This window comes from Moschus berezovskii, chromosome 4 (genome assembly GCF_049115385.1).
Source record: "Moschus berezovskii isolate FMDL1 chromosome 4, NW_MosBer_1.0, whole genome shotgun sequence".
NCBI lineage: Eukaryota > Metazoa > Chordata > Mammalia > Artiodactyla > Moschidae > Moschus > Moschus berezovskii.
The window spans coordinates 26,289,408-26,312,339 of record NC_142463.1 but is presented as its reverse complement, the minus strand read 5'-3'; the positions used below and the strand labels follow the sequence as shown (position 1 = coordinate 26,312,339).

Genomic DNA, 22,932 nt, shown 5'->3' with positions numbered 1-22,932 from the left:
CCAAATTCCTTATGTTTTCCCCGTATTGTTTTCTTCCACAGTCTTCCCTATCTCAGTAAAAGGCAATTCCATTGCTCCAGCAGCTCAGGCAAAAATCTGACATCACTTTTGACTCTTTTCTTCTTCTCATACTTCACCGTTAATACTTTAGCAAATCCAGTGGGACATACCTTCATGGGCTTCCCATGTAGTTCAGCTGGTAAACAATTCCCTTTCAATGCAGGAGACCCTGGTTCGATTCCTGGGTCGGGAAGATCCGCTGGAGAAGGAATAGGCTACCCACTCCAGTATTCTTGGGCTTCCCTTGTGGCTCAGCTGGTAAAGAGTCTGCCTGCAATGTGGGAGACCTGAGAGACCTGGGTTGGGAAGATCCCCTGGAGAAGGGAAAGGCATCCACTCCAGTATTCTGGCCTGGATAATTCCACGGACTGTATAGTCCATGGGGTCGCAAGGAGTCAGATGCGACTTTCACTTTTACTTTCTACCTTCAAAATATATACATATCTGACTACTTACCATCTCTTTTCCCAGTGCTACCACACTGTCCCAATCATCACCTGGATTATTGCAACAATCTCACTTTTTTTAACCAATTTCTCACTTGTTTATCTATGAACTATTTCCCACATTAGTCCAAATAATCTTTTTTTAAACCTAAGCTATATCATGTTCTTCCTCTGCTCAAAATTCTCCATCTCATTTAGAGTAAAAGGCAAAGTCTTTAAAATGATTATATCCCACTTGATACGGGACTTCCTTTGTTGATCATTCACCCTTTCCCTTGCTCTGCTCCAACTACATTGCCTTCCTTGATGTTTCTCAAACCATCAGGCCTACCCCTGCCTTGTATCTGCTGTTTGTTTTTTTTTACCTTGATTGCTACCAATTCTAGGTATACTCTTGGTCACTCTCTTAACTTTAAGTCTTTTCTCAAATGTTTACTTATTTGTGAGGATTTTTCTGACCACCCTTAGACTCTCAACCTCTCCCCCTTCTCATATAGACTCCCATCTGTGTTCCTCCTTCCCTAATATATTTTTCTCCTTATCTACTTATGATTATATAGGTATACATTTATATAATCATATGTATACATATATGTGATTGTATATATGTACATAAGTATATATGGAGAAAAATATATGATTTATGAATTATAAATATATTTTTCCTTATGTACTTAGTATATATATAATTAGATAGTTACTGTTACTTATAATTATATGTATTATGAGTATTTATTATATTTATTATGTGGTGTTGTTGTTCAGTACCTCAGTAGTGTCCAACTCTTTGCAACCCCAAGGACTGCAGCACACCAGGCTTCTCTGTCCTTCACCATCTCCCAGAGCTTGCTCAAACTCATGTCCATTGAGTTGGTGATGCCATCCAACCATCTTGTCCTCTGTCATCCCGAACTCCTCCTGCCTTCAATCTTTCCCAGCATCAGGGTCTTTTCTAATGAATTGGCTCTTTACATCAGGTGGCCAAAGCACTGGAGCTTCAGCTTCAGCATCAGGCCTTCCAATGAATATTCAGGTTGATTTCCTTCAGAATTGACTGGTTTGATCTCCTTGCAGTCCAAGGGAATCTCAAGAGTCTTCTCCAATGCCACAGTTCAAAAGCATCAATTCATCGGTGCTCAGCTTTCTTTATGGTACAACCCTCATATCCATACATGACTACTGGAAAAACCATAACTTTGACTAGCTGGACCTTGTCGGCAAGGTAATGTCTCTGCTTTTTAATATGCTGTCTAGGTTGATCATAACTTTTCTTCCAAGGAGCAAGTGTCTTTTAATTTCATGGCTGCAGTCACCATCTGCAGTGATTTTGGAGCCCAAGAAAATAGCCAGTCACTGTTTCCATTGTTTCCTCATCTATTTGCCATGAAGTGATGGGACCGGATGCCAGGATCTTAGTTTTTTGAATGTTGAGTTTTAAGGCAGCTTCTTCACTCTTCTCTTTCACCTTCATCAAGAGACTCTTTAGTTCCTCTTCACTTTCTGTCATAAGAGTGGTGTCATCTGCATATCTGAGGTTATTGATATTTCCCCTGGCAATCTTGATTCCAGCTTGTGCTTCATCCAGCTCGGCATTTCACACGATGTACTCGGCATATGAGTTAAATAAGCAGGGTGACAATATACAGTCTTGACATACTCCTTTCCCAATTTTGAACCAGTCTGCTGTTCCATGTCCGGTAATAACTGTTGCTTCTTGACCTGCATACAGGTTTCTCAGGAGGCAGGTAAGGTGGTCTGATATTCCCATCTCTTTAAGTATTTTCCATAGTTTGTTGTAAACCACACAGTTAATGACTTTAGCATAGTCAATGAAGCAGATGTTTTTCTGGAATTCTCTTGCTATTTCTATGATCCAGAGGAGGTTAGCAGTTTGATCTCTGGTTCCCTGACTTTTCTAAATCCAGCTTGAACATCTGGGAGTTCTCAGTTCAGGTACTGTTGAAGCCTACTGCTGCAGCCAGAGCCACTATCCCTGAGGCAGGTCACTGCTGTCCCAGCCTCTGTAGGAGACACTCAAACACTCAAAGGTAGATCTGGCTCAGTCTCTTGTGGAAGTCACTGCTCCTTTCCCTGGGTCCTGGGGCACACAAGATTTTGTTTGCGCCCTCTGAGCATCTCTGATGCATCTGAGATTTGACTTTAAATGTAACAGTGCCCCTCATACCATCTTGTTGGGGCTACTCCTTTGCCCTTAGATAGGGAGTATCTTTTTTTGTGGTGTGATTCAACATTATCCTGTTGATGGTTGTTCAGCAACTAGTTGCGATTTTGGTGTTCATGCAGGAGAAGATGAGCACACGTCCTTCTACTCTGTTATTTTAGATCCTTATATTAATTATAGTCATAATTATAATTATACAATATTTATAATTTATAAATGTGTATTTTTATTTGTTTATAATTTTATTTATAGTTTATATAATATTCACTCTTCCTGCACTGAAATATAAGCTACATGAAGGCAGAGTTTGGTCTGTTTTGTTTACTAATATGTCCTCAGTACCTACAACGGTGCCTAGCACATAGTAGACTCAATAACTCTTTTTAAAATAAGTGAACAAACCCTCATGATAATCCTACAAGGTAGATCTATATTTATCCCCTCCATTTTATGAATGAGGGAACTGGGGCTCAGATAGACTAATTTAAATGATACAACTCAGATGTGGCAGAGATGAGTTTGAAATTAAGGTACTGCTGCTACTGCTAAGTCACGTCAGTCGTCTCCGACTCTGTCCGACCCCATAGACAGCAGCCCACCAGGCTCCTCCGTCCCTAGGATGCTCCAGGCAAGGACACTGGAGTGGGTTGCCATTTCCTTCTCCAATGCATGAAAGTGAAAAGTGAAAGTGAAGTCATTCAGTCGTGTCCGACTCTTAGCGACCCATGGACTGCAGCCCACCAGGCTCCTCCGTCCATGGGATTTTCCAGGCAAGAGTACTGGAGTGGGTCGCCAGTGCCTTCTCCAAAATTAAGGTACACTTTCCTTTAAAGACTACAACTTGGGAACTCCCTGCTGTACCAATGGTTAGGATTCTGCACTTTTACTGCCAACCGTCCCTCTTCAGGGCATTAAGATTCTGCAAATCATGTTGTAAGGCCAGTCAAATATATAAATAAATAAAGCCCACAGCTTTAACCACTGTGGTAAACTGCCTTCTCTATGTCCTTATAATCATTCTTCTTAAGTCCATCACCACTGCCTCTGCCTCTCTCCAAAAACTCTTACCAGAATCTCTAAAGCTTTCATGACCCCCATGAAAGCTCTATCTTTTACACAGAGCCAGAGTGACTTTTGTGTGTGTGTGTGTGTGTGTACAATTAAACGGTTTTTTACTGTACTCATAGAGTTGCACAACCATCAGTTCAGTCGCTCAATCATGTCGAACTCTTTGCAACCCCATGGACTGCAGCATACCCAGCTTCCCTGTCCATCACCAACTCCCAGAGCCTACTCAAACTCATGTCCATCACAACAGTGATGCCATCCAACCATCTCATCCTCTGTTGTCCTCTTCTCCTCCCTCCTTCAACCTTTCCCAACATCAGGGTCTTTTCCAATGAGTCGGTTCTTCACATTAGGTGGCTAAAGTATCACCATTATCTAATTACAGCACATTTTCATCGCCCTAGGAAGAAATCCTGTATCCATTAGCAATCACTCTCCTTTTCCCCTTCCCCCAGCTTATGGCAACTGCTAATAATGCTTTCTGTCTCCATGGCTTTGCCTTTTCTGGATATTTCAAATAAACGGAGTCTTAAAATATGTGTTCTTTTGTATCTGGCCTCTCTCACTAAGCGTAATGTCTTCAAGGTTCATCCATGTTGCAGCATGTATCAGTACCTCATTCTTTTGCATGTGGCTATCCAGTTGTCCCAGTACCATTTGCTGAAAAGATTATTCTTCCCCCTATTTGAATTGTCTTGGCACTCTTGTGGAAAATTCAATGGATCATAAATATATGAGCTTATTTTTGAAGTCCCGATTCTAGTCCAATATATGTCTCTCCTTATGCCAGTGCCACATGAACTTGCTTATCGTACTTTTGTGGTAAGTTTGAAATCAGAAAGCATGAGCCTTCCAACTCTGCTCTTCACTTTCAAGATTGAAATAGAAATTTTCCTTGAAATTCCATAGAAATTTTAGAATTGTTAGTTTCTTCAAAAATGTTAGGTGGGATTCTGGTAGGAATTACCTTGAATCTATAGATCAGTTTGGGAAGTATTGCCATCTTAGGTTTCCTAATCTGTGAATGTGATTAGTGTTTTCATTTATTTAGGTCTTCTTTAATTTCTTTCAATGAGGTTTTGTAGTTTTCAATTATAAGTCTTATACTTCTTCTTTGGTTGAATATCAGCTGAAATCTTTGGCTTGCAATGTAGAGACAATATCGAAAATAACAAAAACCCCACTGAGCACTGAGAGTGTATAATTACATTTATATACAGTTAAATGCAAACATAATGCTACCCTTCTATTTACATACTTTGATTTTCTGGACTGGGGGACAGAGTGGATAGTGTCTCTGGTGTAAGTATGTGAATACCAACTATTGCTTTGGTTTGAGACAGTTTCCTCAGATTTTTAAAATTTGACAGACTTGCTTCAGATCTCTGTCAGGGATGAACATGGGACTCTTATAAAGATAACCAAATCCTTAATCATCATTATCATAACCATAATGTGATCGTTCCTATTTGTTAGGCACTTATTCCCATTCCCATGTACTAGACACTGAAAAATGCTTTATAAGCATCAACTATTTAATTTTCTTAATATAGTTTGCATAAAACTGAGACTTGAAGACTTTAAATAACTTGTCCATGGTGTTATGATTTTAGCAGAGGATCTTGATTCAGTCTCAAATTTGTCTGATTCCAAAGTCCATCCTCTTAACCACTATCCTGATGTCAGGGTTCCTGGCCTATAAACCTGACTTCTTTCTGGAAGGATATAGTAAGTTTCTGATTGTGCTTTTAAAAAATCAAGGCCACCAGATTTGAAAATAGCGATCAACACAAAACAGTAGTTGTCAGGACTTCTCTGGCAGTACAGCGATTAAGACTTTGCCTCCCAATGCAGGAGGTACAGGTTTGACCTCTAGTTAGGGAGCTAAGATCCCACATGCCTGGAAACCAAAAAACCAAATCATAATAAAAGAAGCAATATTGTAACAAATTCAATAAAGACTTATAAAACAAAACCCAACAATGACTGTCCCATTTGCTTCCACTGGTGATTTTGCATCTCTGGGAATCTCCAGACAGACACATTACTCTAATTCTGGTCTCGCCATGATTCCCTCCAAGTATTTCTTAACATCCTTTCCTCTGTTTTCATCTGCCAGTTCCTCCCTCTTCCGTTCCCACTGTGCTCCAGGCCACCAAACATCTCCACGTACCCAGAACATACTTGTTCTTCTGTGTTTGTTGCCACATACTTCACCTGGAACAACCTTGCCTTGTTCTAGGCCAATAGTCAGGAGTTTGATAAGTCCCTGGAGATTTTAAACAGGGAAATGATAAGATCTAATGTACATTTAAAAAAGATCACTCTGCCTGTAAGGATAACAGATGTAGGTGCAAACATGAAATTGGAGAGATTAAGGAGATTTAGCAGTGCTCTAGGAAAATGTGAAGTGAAGACACACCCAGTGAAGACAGGGAGAAATGGTCAGATATGGAATTTTGAAAATAGAATCGGAATTTCAGATATATACTGAGGGTTGAGCCAGCAAATCTTGCTGATAGTTTGGACTTGGGTTATGAAAGAAAGCACAGAATCAAGGATGAAAAGCGATGAAGGCCTGAACAAGGCATCTTCTATTTGTGTTATGAGATGTTCAATACACAGTCATCGTTCTGCACTGAGACACAACTCTGATTGTGGCTTAGAACATCTTTGACTGAAAGAGTTATCTGTTTGTCCTCATGGGTGCATTTGGGATATCTTAGCTTTCTTCATGTATTAATAAATGAACCTTCGAAGTGCAGGATTCTGTGCTAGGTCTGTCACAAAAGTTTCCACAAATCCTTGGAAGTAGGAGTTAATATCCCTATTTTACAGAGAAGGAAACTAAGACAATTTATGATTTCACTGAGGATACATACTTAGTAAGGGGCTGAGCTGAGATTTGAAGTTTAATTTTACTAAAAGCCCATGCTTATGTCACTAGTACAGAATCAGAATTCCCCAAACTTTTCTCCTCATTAATTGAAGCCTCTGTTGACTCTCATGTGCCCTACTTTAGAGCCCAAGGCTGGCAAACAGGACAGCTTTGTTCTGTCTGTAGCCCATCTGCAGACTTGCCTTGTGATTTAGGACAAGCTTCTTAATTTGATGGTGTCTCAGCATTCCCACATGTTAAGCAGGACTTGTAATTAGTGATGGAGACAATGCTTTGAAATCTGCAGATGAAAGGACCTGCAGCCTTGAGTGCAAATATTTCCTTTTCCATGGTGTTCGTTTGTTTCTTATAGCTTCCAGGACCCTTGATAAGGAAAGGAAAAAAAAAAAAAAGAAAGAAAGAAAGAAAAAGGAAATAGGGCAAGTGTAAAACTGTACTTGCTTGCTTGCTAGAAGTCAGTGGAACTTCGGGGTCATAACTGTAGTAATCTCCTTTACTCTTCAGAACTCAATAAAAAAACTTTAAGGAAGACTTTTTTTTCAATGTTCCATTTCCTTTAATGACCCCCATTGAAGATCTTCAAAAATGATTTCTATCTTGTTTCTGACTTCTTAAACCCTATTCTCCGGAGGAAGCAAAAGGAGCTAATATTTATTTAGTGTCTGTTGTATGCCAGGTATCATGCTAACTGCTTTCACATGAAACCTTGTTTAATCATTATAATAGCACAATCAGATAGGTGCTATTGTTACCTTCAGTTTAAAGGAGAGGAAACTGTACTTTGCTATGGTTCTTTGACTTGTCCAAGGTCACAAAATTAAGAGGTTGGACCAAGTTGGGTCTTCCCAGTTCTAAATTCAACATTGCCCTGAAAAATTAGCAATGACAATTTTGAACTGTCACATCACACCCTGGGTGTGTGTGGCATTTAAAAACCTCTTACTGCTGTTCTTTTCAGTCCCTGGCACAGGGACAGTTATTTGTACAACACAATTGTTATTATTGTGCAGCCTCACATATTTTTTCTGCCCTGGACAAACATGAACAATAATGGGCTATATTTATGAAACCAGTAGCTTGGAAGCATGAGCTCCAGATTACCATTACAATTGTAGCTTAATTTTTTTCTTTTCTGGTAGCTTAGCACCATTTATATAGAAGGGCTTTCTCAAAGTCTCATGTCAATAATCTGGTTCTTTGTATATTCAGAGAGCCCCTCACAGTTTTTTTTTGTTTCCTCCCATAGTTTCGATCAATCGTCCTGCATTTCTAAAAGCTGACATCACAGATGTGCAGTGTTCACGAAGAGCTGATATGACAGTCACCTCCCAAAGTTGGAAAACAAAGAAATAAAAGTAGCTGTAATTTATCTTCCGGGTGGTTTGGGGAGGAGGAGTGGGAATTTGGATAGAAAGATGGAAAGGTAAGCTAATGACAAAGATGTTTATGATCTAAATTCTCCTCTTCAAGATCATCTGAGTTTAGGGTAACTATAAATCCAGAGCCTCATCTTCAGCTTTTCATGTCAAAAGCTCCATTTTATGAAGTCTTCTTGGGAGTGATCAATGACTACAGGATATCAGCAACAATGCCTTGTAAAAAGCATGTTTGAGTCAAAACAACTGTGCATAATTCTTAGCCTTGACACTATGTAAAATAAAATGAATAACAACCTCAGTAGTGAGGATGGAATGAAATAATGTACATGAAAGCAGCAATCGTTGGCTATCAGTATCCAGATGTAAGTAATCACACATAACTTTATCTAGGGAAACAAAGACAAGGATATGTGTGTCAGCTGTTCAAGGCACTCCTAATAGTTAATGTAGCTTCCCTAGTGGCTCAGACAGTAAACAGTCTGCCTGCAATGTGGGAGATTGGGGTTCAATCCCTGGCTCTGGAAGATCCCCTGGTGAAGGGAATGGCAACCCACTCTGGTATTCTTGCCTGGAAAATCCCAAGGACAGAGGAGCCTAGCGGGCCCCAATCCATGGGGTTGCAAAGAGTCAGACACAACTGAGCAACTAACAAACAATAGTTACTGCTAACTGCTAAGTCACTTCAGTTGTGTCTGACTCTGCAACCCCATAGATGACCGCCCACCAGGCTCCCCCGTCCCTGGGATTCTCCAGGCAAGAACACTGGAGTGGGCTGCCATTTCCTTCTCCAATGCATGAAAGTGAAAAGTGAAAGTGAAGTCGCTCAGTCGTGTCCGACCCTCAGCGACCCCATGGACTACAGCCTTCCAGGTTTCTCTATCCATGGGATTTACCAGGCAAGAGTACTGGAGTGGGGTGCCATTGCCTTCTCCTACAGTAGTTAATGTATCTGCAAAACTGACTTAGTGATTGGAAGGTTGTTTGACAGAGAGTTAAAAGGTGATCTTGAAGAATGGTATTCTTAGAGCTGCCACTTCGGGTCAGGTTCTTTAATAAGGCATTTAGGCATAATTTCTAGTCCTTAGAACATCTCTACACAGTAGGTATTATTGTCTCCAATGTACACATAAGGAATATGAAGGTTACAAACCCAGAGACATTAAGTTGCCTTATAAAAAACCAGGTAAGTCCTTTTTGTCTGCTCCATGAAGTTCATTCTCTTTACAACAAATTAGATCATAACATATCTTCCTTCCATTAGCTACATTTTACTCTCCTAAAATAGGTTTGTGATATGACCCAGTGCTTTGATGAGATCTGGGACACGAATTTGCAAACTGTCACTGGTGTGTCATCTAAAAAAAAATCCAGTCCTAGAAGTTCGAGGCCTTTTTGGGAGTTTGGACCATCACTCCCACCCCCTACTTTGTCAGGTTTTTAATTTAAACCAGAACCAATGAGCAAAAAAGGAAGCCAATGCAAATCATTGGTGGCCTGGAAGGGAGCATGGGGGCAATTCTCATACAAGCAGTCTTCCCTTCCTTAGGGGTCTGATCATCACTATTGCTATTTTAACCAAGGTCCGAATCTGCTCTAAGTAGTCCTTACTTAAACAAGTTATTTATAAAATATTTGTTCCTTGTTTTTCTAATGTGTAAAATGGAGATAGAATGAGGATTCAAATATTAACTACACATGAGACTATGCATTCATTCAGTTCAACAAACTTTTACCACATACCAATTCAACTCCAGTTGTTAGATGCTATATATAAAAATATTCATAAACTATGAAAAGCAATATTGTGCAAAGACAATGTGCTGTTTTTGACTTAATATAAATCACACAATAATTATAACAATAAATAATTCCTTATATTTCCTTAACATTTTCCAAATCAACTTGCTCATTTTTTTTTTTTTTTAATATGCGGGAAACGGAGTCTCAAACAGGTTGAATGATTAGTCTGAGGTCACATCTTGACTCTAATACTCTCCTTACACCCCATGTTGAGTTCTAGGAAACTATACACCAGGGACTCCTAACAGTCCCTGTCCCCCAAGAGTAATATCTTGTACTCATATGGTTTGGTGGAGTCTCCTTGAATAGCAAGTGCATTTGTACTCTATGAAATTAAAAGACACTTACTTCTTGGAAGAAAAGCTATGACAAACCTAGACAGTGTATTAAAAAGCAGAGACATCATTTTGCTGACAAAAGTCCATATAGTGAACGCCATGGTTTTTCCAGTAGTCATGTACGGATCTGAGAGCTGGACCATAAAGAAGGCTGAGCGCTGAAGAATTGGTGCCTTTGAATTGTGGCGCTGGAGAAGACTCTTGAGTGTCCCTTGGACAGCAAGGAGATCAAACCAGTCAATCCTACAGGAAATCAACCCTGAATATTCATTGGAAGGACTGATGCTGAAGCTGAAACTCTAATACTTTGGTCACATGTACTGGAGTTTCAACTTGAATGAGCTGGCTCGTTAGAAAAGACCCTGATGAAGGCAAAAGGAGAAGGGGCAGCAGAGGATGAGATGGTTAGAAAGCATCACCAACTCAATGGACATAAATTTGAGGAACCTCCAGGAGATAGTGGAGGATAGAGGAGCCTGGTGTGCTGCAGTCCATGGGGTCTCAAAGAGTTGGACATGACTTAGCTATTGAATAACAACAATTGTATTCCCAATAGCAATTTATTTCATGACTTTAAGATTTCTTAACTAAATCTGTGTATCTACAACTTGAGGTATTTCCAGATGTTATCTCATTCATCCTCACAGTAACTCTAAGGTTGTACAAGTAGTAAATAGTTGAGACAGGATTGGAACATCGATGTTTCTGATGTCCAAGCCCTGTTTATTCCACTACGGTATACTGCTTTGGTTACTGGCTGTATAACCTTCGGAAAAATCACTTAATATCTGTGACCTTCAGTTACCTCACCTGTAGAGTGGATATGATGATTACTACCTTTCAGAATTGTTGAGTTCAAAAGTGATAATGTAAATTAGAAAATCAAAGTAGAAACATCAGTGGTGGTTACAACTGACAAATGTACCAGGTGGGAAAGGAGTAATCTAAAACATTATTTCCCTTTCTCCCTCAAGTTAAAAAGAATAACAGCAGAAAGAGGTCAAAGGAGATTCTTGCATAAGTGGTTGCTCACCAGACTTGCATGGCTGGCTCTTCATTGCCTAGACTTGGTAAAAAGGGGTGTGAGAAGAGTCAGGAATTTCTGAGAGCATTTCTGGGATGGTTCGCCTGTGGTGGCAAAGGTCTAAAACCTTATGTGAGGTTAACTCCATTCTTGGCTTGTTCATTTGATTCTCCTCGTGTGTCAAATGGGGACTACTACGATAATGCTAAGAGTGTGTGGGCCTGATAGAGTTATGGTTCGTTGTTGTGGGAAGCCACCATGACTAAGAAAGGAAGACCAGTTCTAGGCAAAAACATTTACTGAGGTCTAGTCACACATTGGAGAAGGAAATGGCAACCCCCTCCAGTGTTCTTGCCTGGAGAATCCCAGGGATGGGGGAGCCTGGTGGGCTGCCGTCTGTGGGGTCACAAAGAGTCGGACACGACTGAAGTGACTTAGCAGCAGCAGCAGCAGTCTGTGCTAGGCTAAACTGTGAGAGGGATGTAGTTGTGAGACAGCCCTCTGTTCTCATGGATTTTGCAATCTGGTTGGGGTATAGAAAAAGCCCTCAACTAACTCCAAGGCAGAGTGTAGGGATAATATCAGAGCATCTAAAGGGTGGGGTGGGATTTCCTAGAAGGCTTCCTGAAGTAGGTGGCATATAAGCCAAGCCTTTAAAGATGAGGATTTTAAGTTACTGGTTCTTTTCAACTGAAGAAGGCAGCATGAGAAAGTATAGGCTGTGTTATGTTTAATTTGGCAGGAACTAAGACCTTATACTAGTACAAAACACATTCCAGATCTGAAGATATAGATATACATCAGAAAGAGTCCTTGCCATTGAGGAGCTCTGTCTAGAGGGTCCGTTCAGTTCAGTCGCTCAGGCATATCTGACTCTTTGTGACCCCATGGACTGCAGCACACCAGGTTTTCTTGTCCATTACTAACTCCTGGAGCTGGCTCAAACTCATCTCTATCGAGTTGGTGAGGTCATCCAACCATCTCATCTAGAGGGCAGACAGATGTAAAGAGCCATTAGGGTGATGATGACTTCATAAGGTAGAGAAGAAATGTTAAGTGTGTAAATCTGACTTGGGGAGGGCAGGAGATACTTTGTAAAGGAGGTGATACTTCGGTGGTGTCTTGAGAGAGAGCAGGAGGAGTTTGCCAGGGGGACTAAGAAGGGAGTTAGGAGTGCTGCAGCCCCTGAGGAGGCCCCAGTGCTCTTTTACTGAAAGAGTAAGGGTCTAAGTGTGGCAGGCAGCCAGTGAGCGTGGAGAGTATTTATTTCCATTCCTACCTAGATTTTGACTTGTTAGTCTTGTCTTTTGATATCACCCCCCTAATGTTGTTGTTCAGTAGGTCAGTCACGTCTGACTCTTTGTGACCTCATGGACTGCAGCATGCCAGGCTTCCCTATCCATCACCATCTCTTGGAGTTTGCTCAAACTCATGTCCATTGAGTCAGTGATGCCATTCAACCAAATCTTCTCTGTCCTCCCGCTTTCCTCCTGCCTTCAATCTTTCCCAGCATCAGGGTCTTTTCTAATGAGTGGGTTCTTCATAATAGGGGGCCAAAGTATTGGAGCTTCAGCTTCAGCATCAATCCTTCCAATGAATATTCAGGGTTGATTTCCTTTAGAATTGACTGGTTTGATCTCCTTGGAGTCCAAGGGACTCTCAAGAGTCTTCTCCAACACCACAGTTTGAAAGCATCAATTCTTCAGGTGCTCACCCTAATAGCAGATGGTTAAATGAAAAGTTTTGGAGTCAGACTTGCATTCTAATCCACCAGCTATCTGCTCAGTTGCAGGCTCTTACATATGACACTTATTTGTGTTTCAGTTTCATTTCTACAACTTACTCATGTCTCAGTTCCTTCATTTACACAATTTAAAAATAAAAGCGTCCAACACAGATTCTGGCATATAAAAAGTACCATTATTTCCTATTATTATCTCATTTAATCTTCGCAAGCAACGTGGACTCTGGATATAGTTCTTCCCATTTTTCAGAAGCAGAGGCTTAGCCTGGGTAGGTGATCCGCTAAAGTTCTCAGGACAATCTGGAGTTGCCTCTGCCTCCACAGCCCGTCCGCCTTAATTATTTGTCCGTGCCGGGTTTTCTCAGGCGGTCCCGGGGCAGGCTCCGGTCCAGCAGCAAAAACTCCGGCGCCGGGATCTGGGCGTCTCCGAGGCCTGTGCCGGGCGGGCGGGGCCGGGCGAGGCGGGGTGGACGAGAGGAGGGAAGTTGTCGAAGTTACGGGAGACGCCCGCCAGCCCGCCCGGGCCTCGCCTCCGGCCGCTCCCTCCGCCTCCTCCCCGCCCCGAGCCCCCGTCCGCCTGTCCTTCCTTCCCCTCCCGTGCATGATGGAAACACCATGGCTGCGGCGGCCCAGCTCTCCCTGACACAGGTAACGCCGCCCGCCGGTCCGCCGGGCTCGGCCGGCCGGTGTCCCCGGCCCCCTCCCCCACCGCCCTGCGGTTCGCCGACCCGGGCAGTTTCTCTCCGCCCGGGCGGGGCGGCCGACACTGAGAGCGCGCGCGCGCGCGCCTGTGAACGTGAGTCTGTGAGTGCGACTGCGGGAGGACGCCATCCTGAGCCGGTACCTCCGCCACTCGCGCCCCGGCCCCGCCCCACGCGGCGCCCCCTCCTCCCGACCCCTCCGTGCCCCAGTCCCGCCGGATGGGAGCCAGACCCTCTCCTGTCCGCCTTCACCCACCCGGGAAGTTTCCTCCTTCCAGGCCAGACGCACCCCAGGTGAGCTCCTGTTGAGCTCGCGCGGTTCAGTCTCGCCGCCGGGTCAGCCCTCGCCCCGCACGAGGCTCACCCTCGGGACAGGCAGCGTCACCTTCCCGAGCCAGGCGCTCAGGGCCCCCCTCCCAGCCAGGCTTTTTCCTCGCTAAACCGGCCTTTTCCCACTGGAGTCCGACGAAAGCCCTCCCTTTCCCAGCAGTTTCCTCCAGTCAGCCTGTCTTCCGAATAAGTCTCATCCTACCCGAGCGCTTTCTTACCCCGCTCGCCCCTTCCTGGCTTCAGCCTCTTCTGCTGATCAGGTTTCCTGCTGGGTGAGATCCCCCGGTTCAGTCTTTTCCCTCCTCAGTGCTGGTACCACTCCTACCGGGTAGGCTCTCTATCGCTGTCTATGGGGAAAGCAGGGAAAACATCCTTTCACAGGTGTGATGGTCCCGCCCGTCTTGGTGCTGGGAAGGACCAAAGAGATCACTCGTCGTGGGGGGACCGTCGCCAAAACCTGTGTGCTCTGTTCTGTCTTGCCGTTCTGCCTCCTTCAGAGTCAGTCCTCGTGCTTCCCAGAAAACCGCTGAGCATCAGTCGCCCTGGGAGCCTCGTTCCTCCCTCTCCCTTGGGAAAACCAATTACAATCTTCCGGTGATGTCCTGGATGGAGAGAGGTGGTACGCCTGTCAGTCCCTTGGCGCTTCTCTGACCGAATCTCACGCTAACCTCACCTTCTTAGCCTGTTCTCTCCAGAACCGGTGGCCACGGACTTTCCCCCTTTGGGGCCCACGCCAGCCTTCTTGCCTGCCCTGTAGTATCTCCCTGCCACCTTGTATTCTCCTTGGCCTGGGTATCTCAGGGTTTCTGAGGCAAAACATTGGGATAAGTTATACATTTGGGCTGGAAAGTTTTCTGTTTGAGGAGGAAGAGACTTTGGGGGTGTTTTGCCTAGCATTCTAGGATAAATTGAGTGAAAAATGTTCCCCTCAGTAACCAGGAATCATATATAAACATGTGCCTTAGGTAAAATAAGTAACTTCAGCTTGTAGGAATTTTCAGCTTCATAAGTGCGAAGTCTGTTATTTTCCAGTTTATTTACTTAGTCTTGCTTATCCTATTTTGACAAGCAGATAAATGGGGAAGAAGACTTGGAATGTGGTGATTTAGTCTTGGTACTGAATCTCTTTGGAAGGGTCCTCCTGAAACTCAAACTTGAGGAATGGCAACATTGACCTATGGGTGTTCACTCTTTAATAGTCTAGTTGGTGATATGCATTAAACAAGATCCTGTTGGCAGGCTGTTGCTCTTCTGCTCTTCTGGCCAATTCCAGCGAGAGTTCTCTCCCCTCTTGAAGATTTGTTTTCCTGAGAACTTTTACAGATTTGCTTCTTAGTTGTGTGCGTACTTTATTTTCTTCCTGGGTAAGGCTATGTTTTTAGTTTCTATTTACTGTCATTCATCTCTGAATATCTTCTTCCGGCTCTGTCAGTTTTATAGACAGTTAAATAATTTAAGTGTGTTCTTGTGGTTATATATTTAAATATTAACATGTACACAGAGTAAATACTGAATCAGGAGTATTATCGTTCAGTGTTTCACGTATGAGAGAACAAACATTGATGGTTCATTTATACTGAATATCCAGATGAGTGAGAACATTTAGATTTTAAGACGTTTTTGTTTAGTCGCTAAGTTGTGTCTGACTCTATCGCAACCATGTGGACTGTTAGCTGGCCAGACTACTCTGTCCATGGGATTTCCCAGGCAAGAATAATGGAGCAGGTGCCATTTCCTTCTCCGGAGGATCCTCCCCCACCCAGGGATCAAACATGCATCTCCTGCAGTGACAAGCAGGTTCTTTATCGCTGAGCCACCAAGGAAGCCCTTAAAGACATTAGGAAGCAATAAGATATATCATAAAGGCACAGGAAAGAGAACATTCCCAAGTGTTTAAATCCCTAATGTGCCTCTTTGTTATTTTAAAATTTGTCTGATTTGTGTTAAAACTGCTTGACGCAAATAAACTGAGGTAACAGTGCAACCTGGTTTCATATTCATTATTGATCTGTTTATGTCACCATCACCCCCTCAAGACACACTCAGACATAGGCATACTCAAGTGAGATCCTGCACGGCAGGGACATCTTTCATCTCTCTCCCTCAGTGCATATCTGGGAGAAAGTTATTAATAATATTTGTCTTATGAATGACTGAAAATTCTGAAGAACTCTGTGACAGTTACAAAGATTAAACAGATGCTGAAGTTAGTTTATGCCCTTGGTTATTAAATAATAATAGTTTTGGAGTAGGTTGATTCATTCAGCCCGTATTTGTTAAGTACCTATTATGTTCCCTGCTCTATGCTGGATTTATCTTGAGTAGAATTTTTGGCCCCTATCAATTAAGCAAAACTGACAGTTGGGAAAAACACCTGAAAACTAGGTGTATTTTCTCCTTCCTCTTTCTCCTGCCTGCCAGCAAACCCTCCAATTCCCCAACCACCAAGATAAGTTATGTAAATGATCATAGTCTAGCTTCTAGACAGGATAGAATGCTAGAATAGTAAAATGTTAGTTTCAGTCCCAGCTCTGCCGGGAGTTAACTGTGTCATTGAGTTAAATCTCCAGGCCTCAGTTTTCTTAGCTTTAATATTCATCCAGCAAATATGTACTGACCATTTATTATGTACTAGGATTTATTCTAGGTGCTGAGGATATACTTATGAACAAGATAGATGACAATTCTTGGCGCTCAGAGACAGAAGAAAGCATGGAGCTTAGTTCTAGAGAGTTGGAGAGTTTGAATTAGCTGATCTAAAGACCTTTCCAAAGAACATTTTTTTAATAGATCATATTCTGTATTTTGGAGATCTAGTGGTGACTTTCTTAGGGTACTTTAGTACTTTATAGCCTTTGTGTTTTCTGATTTCAGTTTTCTTTACCAGGTGTTCTGTTTTCTTTTTGGCAATAAGTAAAACTTGAATGAGAAAGATCTTGTGATTTTTGCTTATGGTAGTAGATGACAAAAAGATATTAATACTTCCTCTTTTTAAACTTTGCTGATTGCTCATTTCTACTTTAAGTCTGCATCTCTACTAATACTAATACTGTTAACTTCCCTTTAAGTGTTACTATATGCTGAGAATTTTACTTCACTTAACCCAACACTCCATTTTACAAATCAGGGAATTAATTTACATAAATTAGTAAGTAAGATCTAAGATTTGAACCAAAGTCTGTAGGACTTCAAAAGCTGTCTACTATACTTGTCTGTATACTAGATGCTTGGCATATCCATTGCTCCCTTGTATTTTCTTTTTCACTATTTGCCTTGTTTTCCTAGTTAGGTACTGAACTTCAAAAGTATCGAAGCAATGTCCTTTGCCTCTGAATCTCTAGTTACCTTTCATGGTATCTTGATAATACAACTGTGGATGCACAAGTAGTGCTTTTGATGATGAGAAAGGTTTTATTTTGTTGAAAGATGGCATAATGGGAGTATTTTAAATAATACTCTGTCAGTTCAGCTCTATGCTGAAGTTCTCTTGTTTTAGTTTAGCAAGGATTTTTTTTTTAATACTAAAAAGAGCCTTTAGAATGGGACTTAAAACAATCTTAATATATGGTCAAAAACAATAAATGCTCTAAGGATACTTTTTCTTTTAATGCTTTTTTAAGATTGCAAGGGTGATATAACTGCATTATATAAAATTTGAAAATTGGAGGGAAAAAATATCTCCCATAATTTCATTTTTTGGTATTTATTTTAAATTTCATTTAAAAAGTAGGCAATATGTATTAATATGTCTATCCCCTTTGTGGTCTGATATAACAATCATGATGGTAAATTACAGGGTAGAGTGTGAAAATTACAACATGTTCTCAGAAACAGAAAAGAAGTATTTATTCAGTATCATTTATCATTTGAGTTCCTACTATGGAAAAGGCACAATAATGATACTTTTGTCCAGTATACTCAGGAAACCGTTGCTTCCCTGAGCAATATCTAACAGTTTTCAAAAATGGCTTGGAATGTTCAGCATTTGGGAGGAGGTGTCATAGTTAAAATTAATTAGGAACAGTTGGTTTGTCCAATAGAGAGTCTCCTAGGAATAACCTGAGTTATTTTTTGTTTTCACTGTTTGCAGACAGAACAATAATAACAGACTAAATTTTGTAGAAAGAGATTGAGCATATTTATTTAGTAACAAATCATAGTTCCTATTTCCCTTTCACTAATAGTCTAATTTAAGGTCTCAATTTAGGGTGTTTTACTTGCTCTTCAAAGGGCATGGCAACCTACTCCAGTATTCTTGCCTGGAGAATCCCCATGGACAGAGGAACCTGGAGGGGTAGAATCCATGGGGTCGCAGACAGTGGGACACGACTGAGCGACTAAGCACAGCACTTGCTCTTCAAAGAATTATAAGCATAGTTACATGCTTCTTTGTTTCGTGAATTTTAGGCGTAATAAAATTGGAGCTATGGAAGCCAAAATTAGGAAGATGCCTTGAGAGAGAGAAAGAGTGGGAGAGGAAGAGAGGGAGGGAGGGAGGGGAGGGAAAACATCCATTGATCAAGATCTGGATAATTTGGAGAATTGGTGGAAATAAATGAAAATTAATCCAGACAGAGTTCATTAGGTAAACCCATATATAGGAATTTCATTTTAAAGTAGTTGAACTCTCATCACCAAGATAAAATATGATTCAGTTCAGTTCAGTTGCTCAGTCGTGTCCGACTCTTTGCGACCCCATGAATCACAGCACGCCAGGCCTCCCTGTCTATCACCAACTCTCGGAGTTCACTCAAACTCATGTCCATCGAGTTGGTGATGCCATCCAGCCATCTCATTCTCTGTTGTCCCCTTCTCCTCCTGCCCCCAATCCCTCCCAGCATCAGAGTTTTTTCCAGTGAGTCAACTCTTCACATGAGGTGGCCAAAGTATTATCTTCATTAAAAATTACGTTTATTAGGAGCTTTTAATCTGAGGGATGTTGTAATGTGAATGCTGTTTTACAGTAAAGTAGAAACATTTTATTTAGATAAATCTAATCTACTTAAGCGTAACATAGAAAAAAGACTGGAAGAAAAAAACACAAAATTTATGATAGCATGGTTATAATTTTTACTTCTTTTCAATAGTAAGCATGAATTTCTTCTGTAATCAGCTGATTTAACGTTTCTATATGACAAATGTTTTTGAAAATTTACCCTTTTACATTGATAGCTGTAATTATATATAATATTAATTACAGCTATAGTTTAATTAAAAAATAAATAGCTATATGTGAAGTAAGAATGTGTGTTCTAAGATAGCATCTGCATTTACATTCATTCCATCTTAAACATTCCCATCTTTGGGTTTAGAGAAATTGGCTAGAAGAATGATAATTATTATAGTTGGTTTGGAGAATTTAGTTAGAAGACTAATTTATAATTTTGTATACTGCTTTATAATTTATGAAGCAATTTATGCTCTCATTTAATTTTCATAATAACTAATAAGCAAGGCTGTTATTTCAAACTGGAGAATACTGAGGCTCATAATTTGTGACTTATGTATTATAGTCAGTAAACGAAAGAACCAGAATAAAGTTCTGTTAAAAACAACAACAACTCAGGGACTTCCTTGGTGGTCCAGTGGTTAAGAATACGCCTTGCAGTGCTGGGAATGTGGGTTCAATCCCTGGTCTGGGAACTGAGATCACACATGCTGTGAAGCACATCAGCTCATGGGCTGCAGCTGTCGAGCCTGTGTGCTCTGGAGTCCATGTGCCACAGCTAGAGGGCCCGTGCACCACAACCACTGAAGCCTACATGCTCTGGAGCCCAAGTGCCGCAACTAGAGAGTCTTTTTACCACAACAAAAGATCTTGCATGATGCAACTAAGACCCAGTGCAGCAAATAAGAAAAAACAAAACCCTCACGTATACCAGTGAAAATCTCCATCATGCTCTTGGCCCTCTCCTAGAGGCAGTCATTCTTGCTGTTCCTTGTGTGTGTTTCCAGCAATAGTGTGTGCTAAGTTGTGTCCAAATCTTTGTGACCCCGTGGACTTTAGCCTGTCAGACTTTTTTGTCCATGGGATTCTCCATGCAAGAATACTGGAGTGGATTGCCATGCCCTCCTCCTGGGGATCTTCCCAACCCAGGATTCGAACCCATATCTCTTATATCTCCTGCATTGAGAGGCGGGTTCTTTACCACTCGCGCCACCTGGGAAGCCCCATTACTGTGTGATATGTATGCAAATGTGTGTGTGTGTGTGTGTGTGTATGTTATACACCTGTGTATAAGATGTGATATATAGTGTGTATGTATATTTCTTTTGAATAAGCTGCATATTTTGTGGCTTATTATTATTTTTAGCTTAATTTATCTAGGAGATTGTTCTATACAAGCACATACAGATTCCCTCATTATATCCAAAATTTGAGAATATTCCTTGATATGAGTATACCCTGATGGCTCAGACGGTAAAGCGTCTGCCTACAATGCGGGAGACCCGGGTTCAATCCCTGTGTTGGGGAGATCTCCTGGAGAAGGAAATGGCAACCCATTCCAGTATTCTTGCCTGGAAAACCCCATGGACGGAGAAGCCTGGTAGGCTACAGTCCATGGGGTTGCAAAGAGTTGGACACGACAGAGCAACTTCACTTTCACTTTCCTTAACTAGCCACTTAATGATGGAGTTCTGTATTGTTTCTAATACAGACAGTGCTGCAGGGAATATTCTTTTACACATCTTCATACACGTGTTCAGTCGCTCAGTCATGTCTGACTCTTTGTGACCCCATGAGCCGCAGCATGCCAGGCCTCCCCGTCCATCACCAACTCCTGGAGTCCACCCAACCCCGTGTCCATTGAGTTGGTGATGTCATCCAACCATCTCATCCTCTGTCATCCCCTTCTCCTCCTGCCCTCAATCTTTCCCAGCATCAGGGTCTTTTCCAGTGAGTCAGCTCTTTGCATCAGGTGGCCAAAGTTTTGGAGTTTCAACTTCAGCATCAGTCCTTTCAGTGAACACCTAGGATTGATCTCCTTTAGGATGAACTGGTTGGATCTCCTTGCAGTCCAAGGGACTCTCGAGAGTCTTCTCCAACACCACCGTTCAAAAGCATCAATTTTTCGGTGCTCATCTTTCTTCATAGTCCAACTGTCACATCCATACATGACTACTGGAGTAGCCTTGACTAGACATACCTTTGTTGTCAAAGTAATGTCTCTGCTTTTTAATATGCTGTCTAGATTGGTCATAAATTTCCTTCTAAGGAGTAAGCCTCTTTTAATTTCATGACTGCAGTCACCATCTGCAGTGATTTTGGAGCCCAGAAAAATAAAGTCAGCCATTGTTTCCACAGTTTCCCCATCTATTTGCCACGAAGTGATGGGACTGGATGCCATGATCTTAGTTTTCTGAATGTTGAGCTTCAAGCCAACTTTTTCACTCTCCTCTTTCACTTTGCTCAAGAGACTCTTGAGTTCTTTTTCACTCTCTGCCATAAGGGTGGTATAATCTGCTTTTCTGAGGTTATTGATATTTCTCCTGGCAATCTTGATTCCAGCTTGTGCTTCCTGCAGCCCAGGGTTTCTCATGATGTACTCTGCATATAAGTGTGTATGTGCATTAATTCTTAGTAGGTATAATTAGGGCTAAGAGATACTTTCAGTTTGTATAGATACTGCTAATTTGCATTCAGAAAGTTTATACCAGCAACAGTGTTTGTGCTTTTCCCCCATCAACATAGTATATTCTCACATTTTGATTGTTGTTAACCTGGTGTATAATAATGATACCTGTTGAAAGTTGGCCTCATGTACTGTGCGTCTGTATCACAAAAATGTGAGCTTTTTAACATTTTGTATGAAAGTAAGATAGAAGTGAGGTATAAGAAGCTTTGTAATATAAATAATACTTTAACAAATCACCTGTTTAATAAAAAAATAGTGGTTGGTACTGCAGAGCTACAGTAATCAAAACAGTATGGTACTGGCAGAAAAACAGGCACACAGATCAATGGAACAGAATAGAGAGCCCAGAAATAAACCCATGCATTTATGGTCAATTAATCTGTGACAAAAGGAGGCAAGAATATACAATGGATAAAAGACAGCCCTTTCAATAAATGGTGCTGGGAAAACTGAACAGGTGCATGTAAAAGAATGAAACTAGAACATTCTCTAACATCATATACAGAAACTCAATATGATTAAATACATATAGGATTAAAGACCTGTATGTAAGACCTAAAACCATAAGCACCTAGAGGAAAACATAGGCAGAACACTCTGACATAAATCAGCAACGTTTTTTAAAAATCCATCTCCTAAAGCAAAGGGGTTGCAAAGAGTCGGACACGACTGAGCGACTGAACTGAACTGAAAGCAAAGGCAATAAAAGTAAAAATAAACAAATGGACCTAACGTAAAAGCTTTTGCACAGCAAAGAAAAACGTCAACGAAACAAAAAGACAGGCTACTGAGTGTGAGAAGGTATTTGCAAATAATGACTGATAAGGTGTTAATATCCAAATATTTAGACAGCTTATACAACTCAACGTCAGAAAACCAAACAACCTGATTAAAAAATAGAAGAACTGAATAGACTTTTCAAAAAGGACATGCAGTTGGCCACCAGGCACATGAAAAGATGCTCAGTATTGATAATCATAAGGGAAAGGCAAATCGAAACCATAATGAGATCACTCACCTGTCAGAATGACTGTCTTCAAGAACACAAACAAATGGTGAGGATGTGGAGAAAAGGGAACCATTGTACACTGTTGGTGAGGATGTAAATTGATGTCGCCATTGTGGAAAACAGTATGGAAGTCTCACAAAAAACTAACAATAACACTACCATGTGACCCAGCAATTCCACTCCTGTGCATATAGCCAAAAAAACAAAACACTAATTTTAAAAGATACATGCACCCCAATGTTAATAGTAGCATTATTTATGGTTGTCAAGATACAGAAGCAACCCAAGTGTCCATCAACAGGTGAATGGATTGAG

At 41.4% G+C, this 22,932-nt stretch overlaps 1 protein-coding gene across 6 annotated transcripts in view; it reads left to right on the top strand.

The window, feature by feature from the left end:
* The first annotated feature begins 13,429 nt into the window (after nucleotides 1-13,429).
* EPS15 (epidermal growth factor receptor pathway substrate 15) overlaps nucleotides 13,430-22,932 on the top strand; it is a 152,681-nt gene continuing 143,178 nt past the window's right edge. For 3 of the 6 annotated variants that reach the window (XM_088835285.1, XM_088835284.1, XM_088835286.1), the window contains exon 1: nucleotides 13,632-13,935. In XM_088835285.1, the coding sequence (XP_088691411.1) occupies nucleotides 13,861-13,935 (75 nt within the window). In that variant the 5' untranslated portion in view covers nucleotides 13,632-13,860. Of the gene's footprint in view, nucleotides 13,589-13,631; nucleotides 13,936-22,932 lie in introns of those variants that run through there. The other 3 variants (XM_088835283.1, XM_088835282.1, XM_088835281.1) reach the window with 3 other exon arrangements.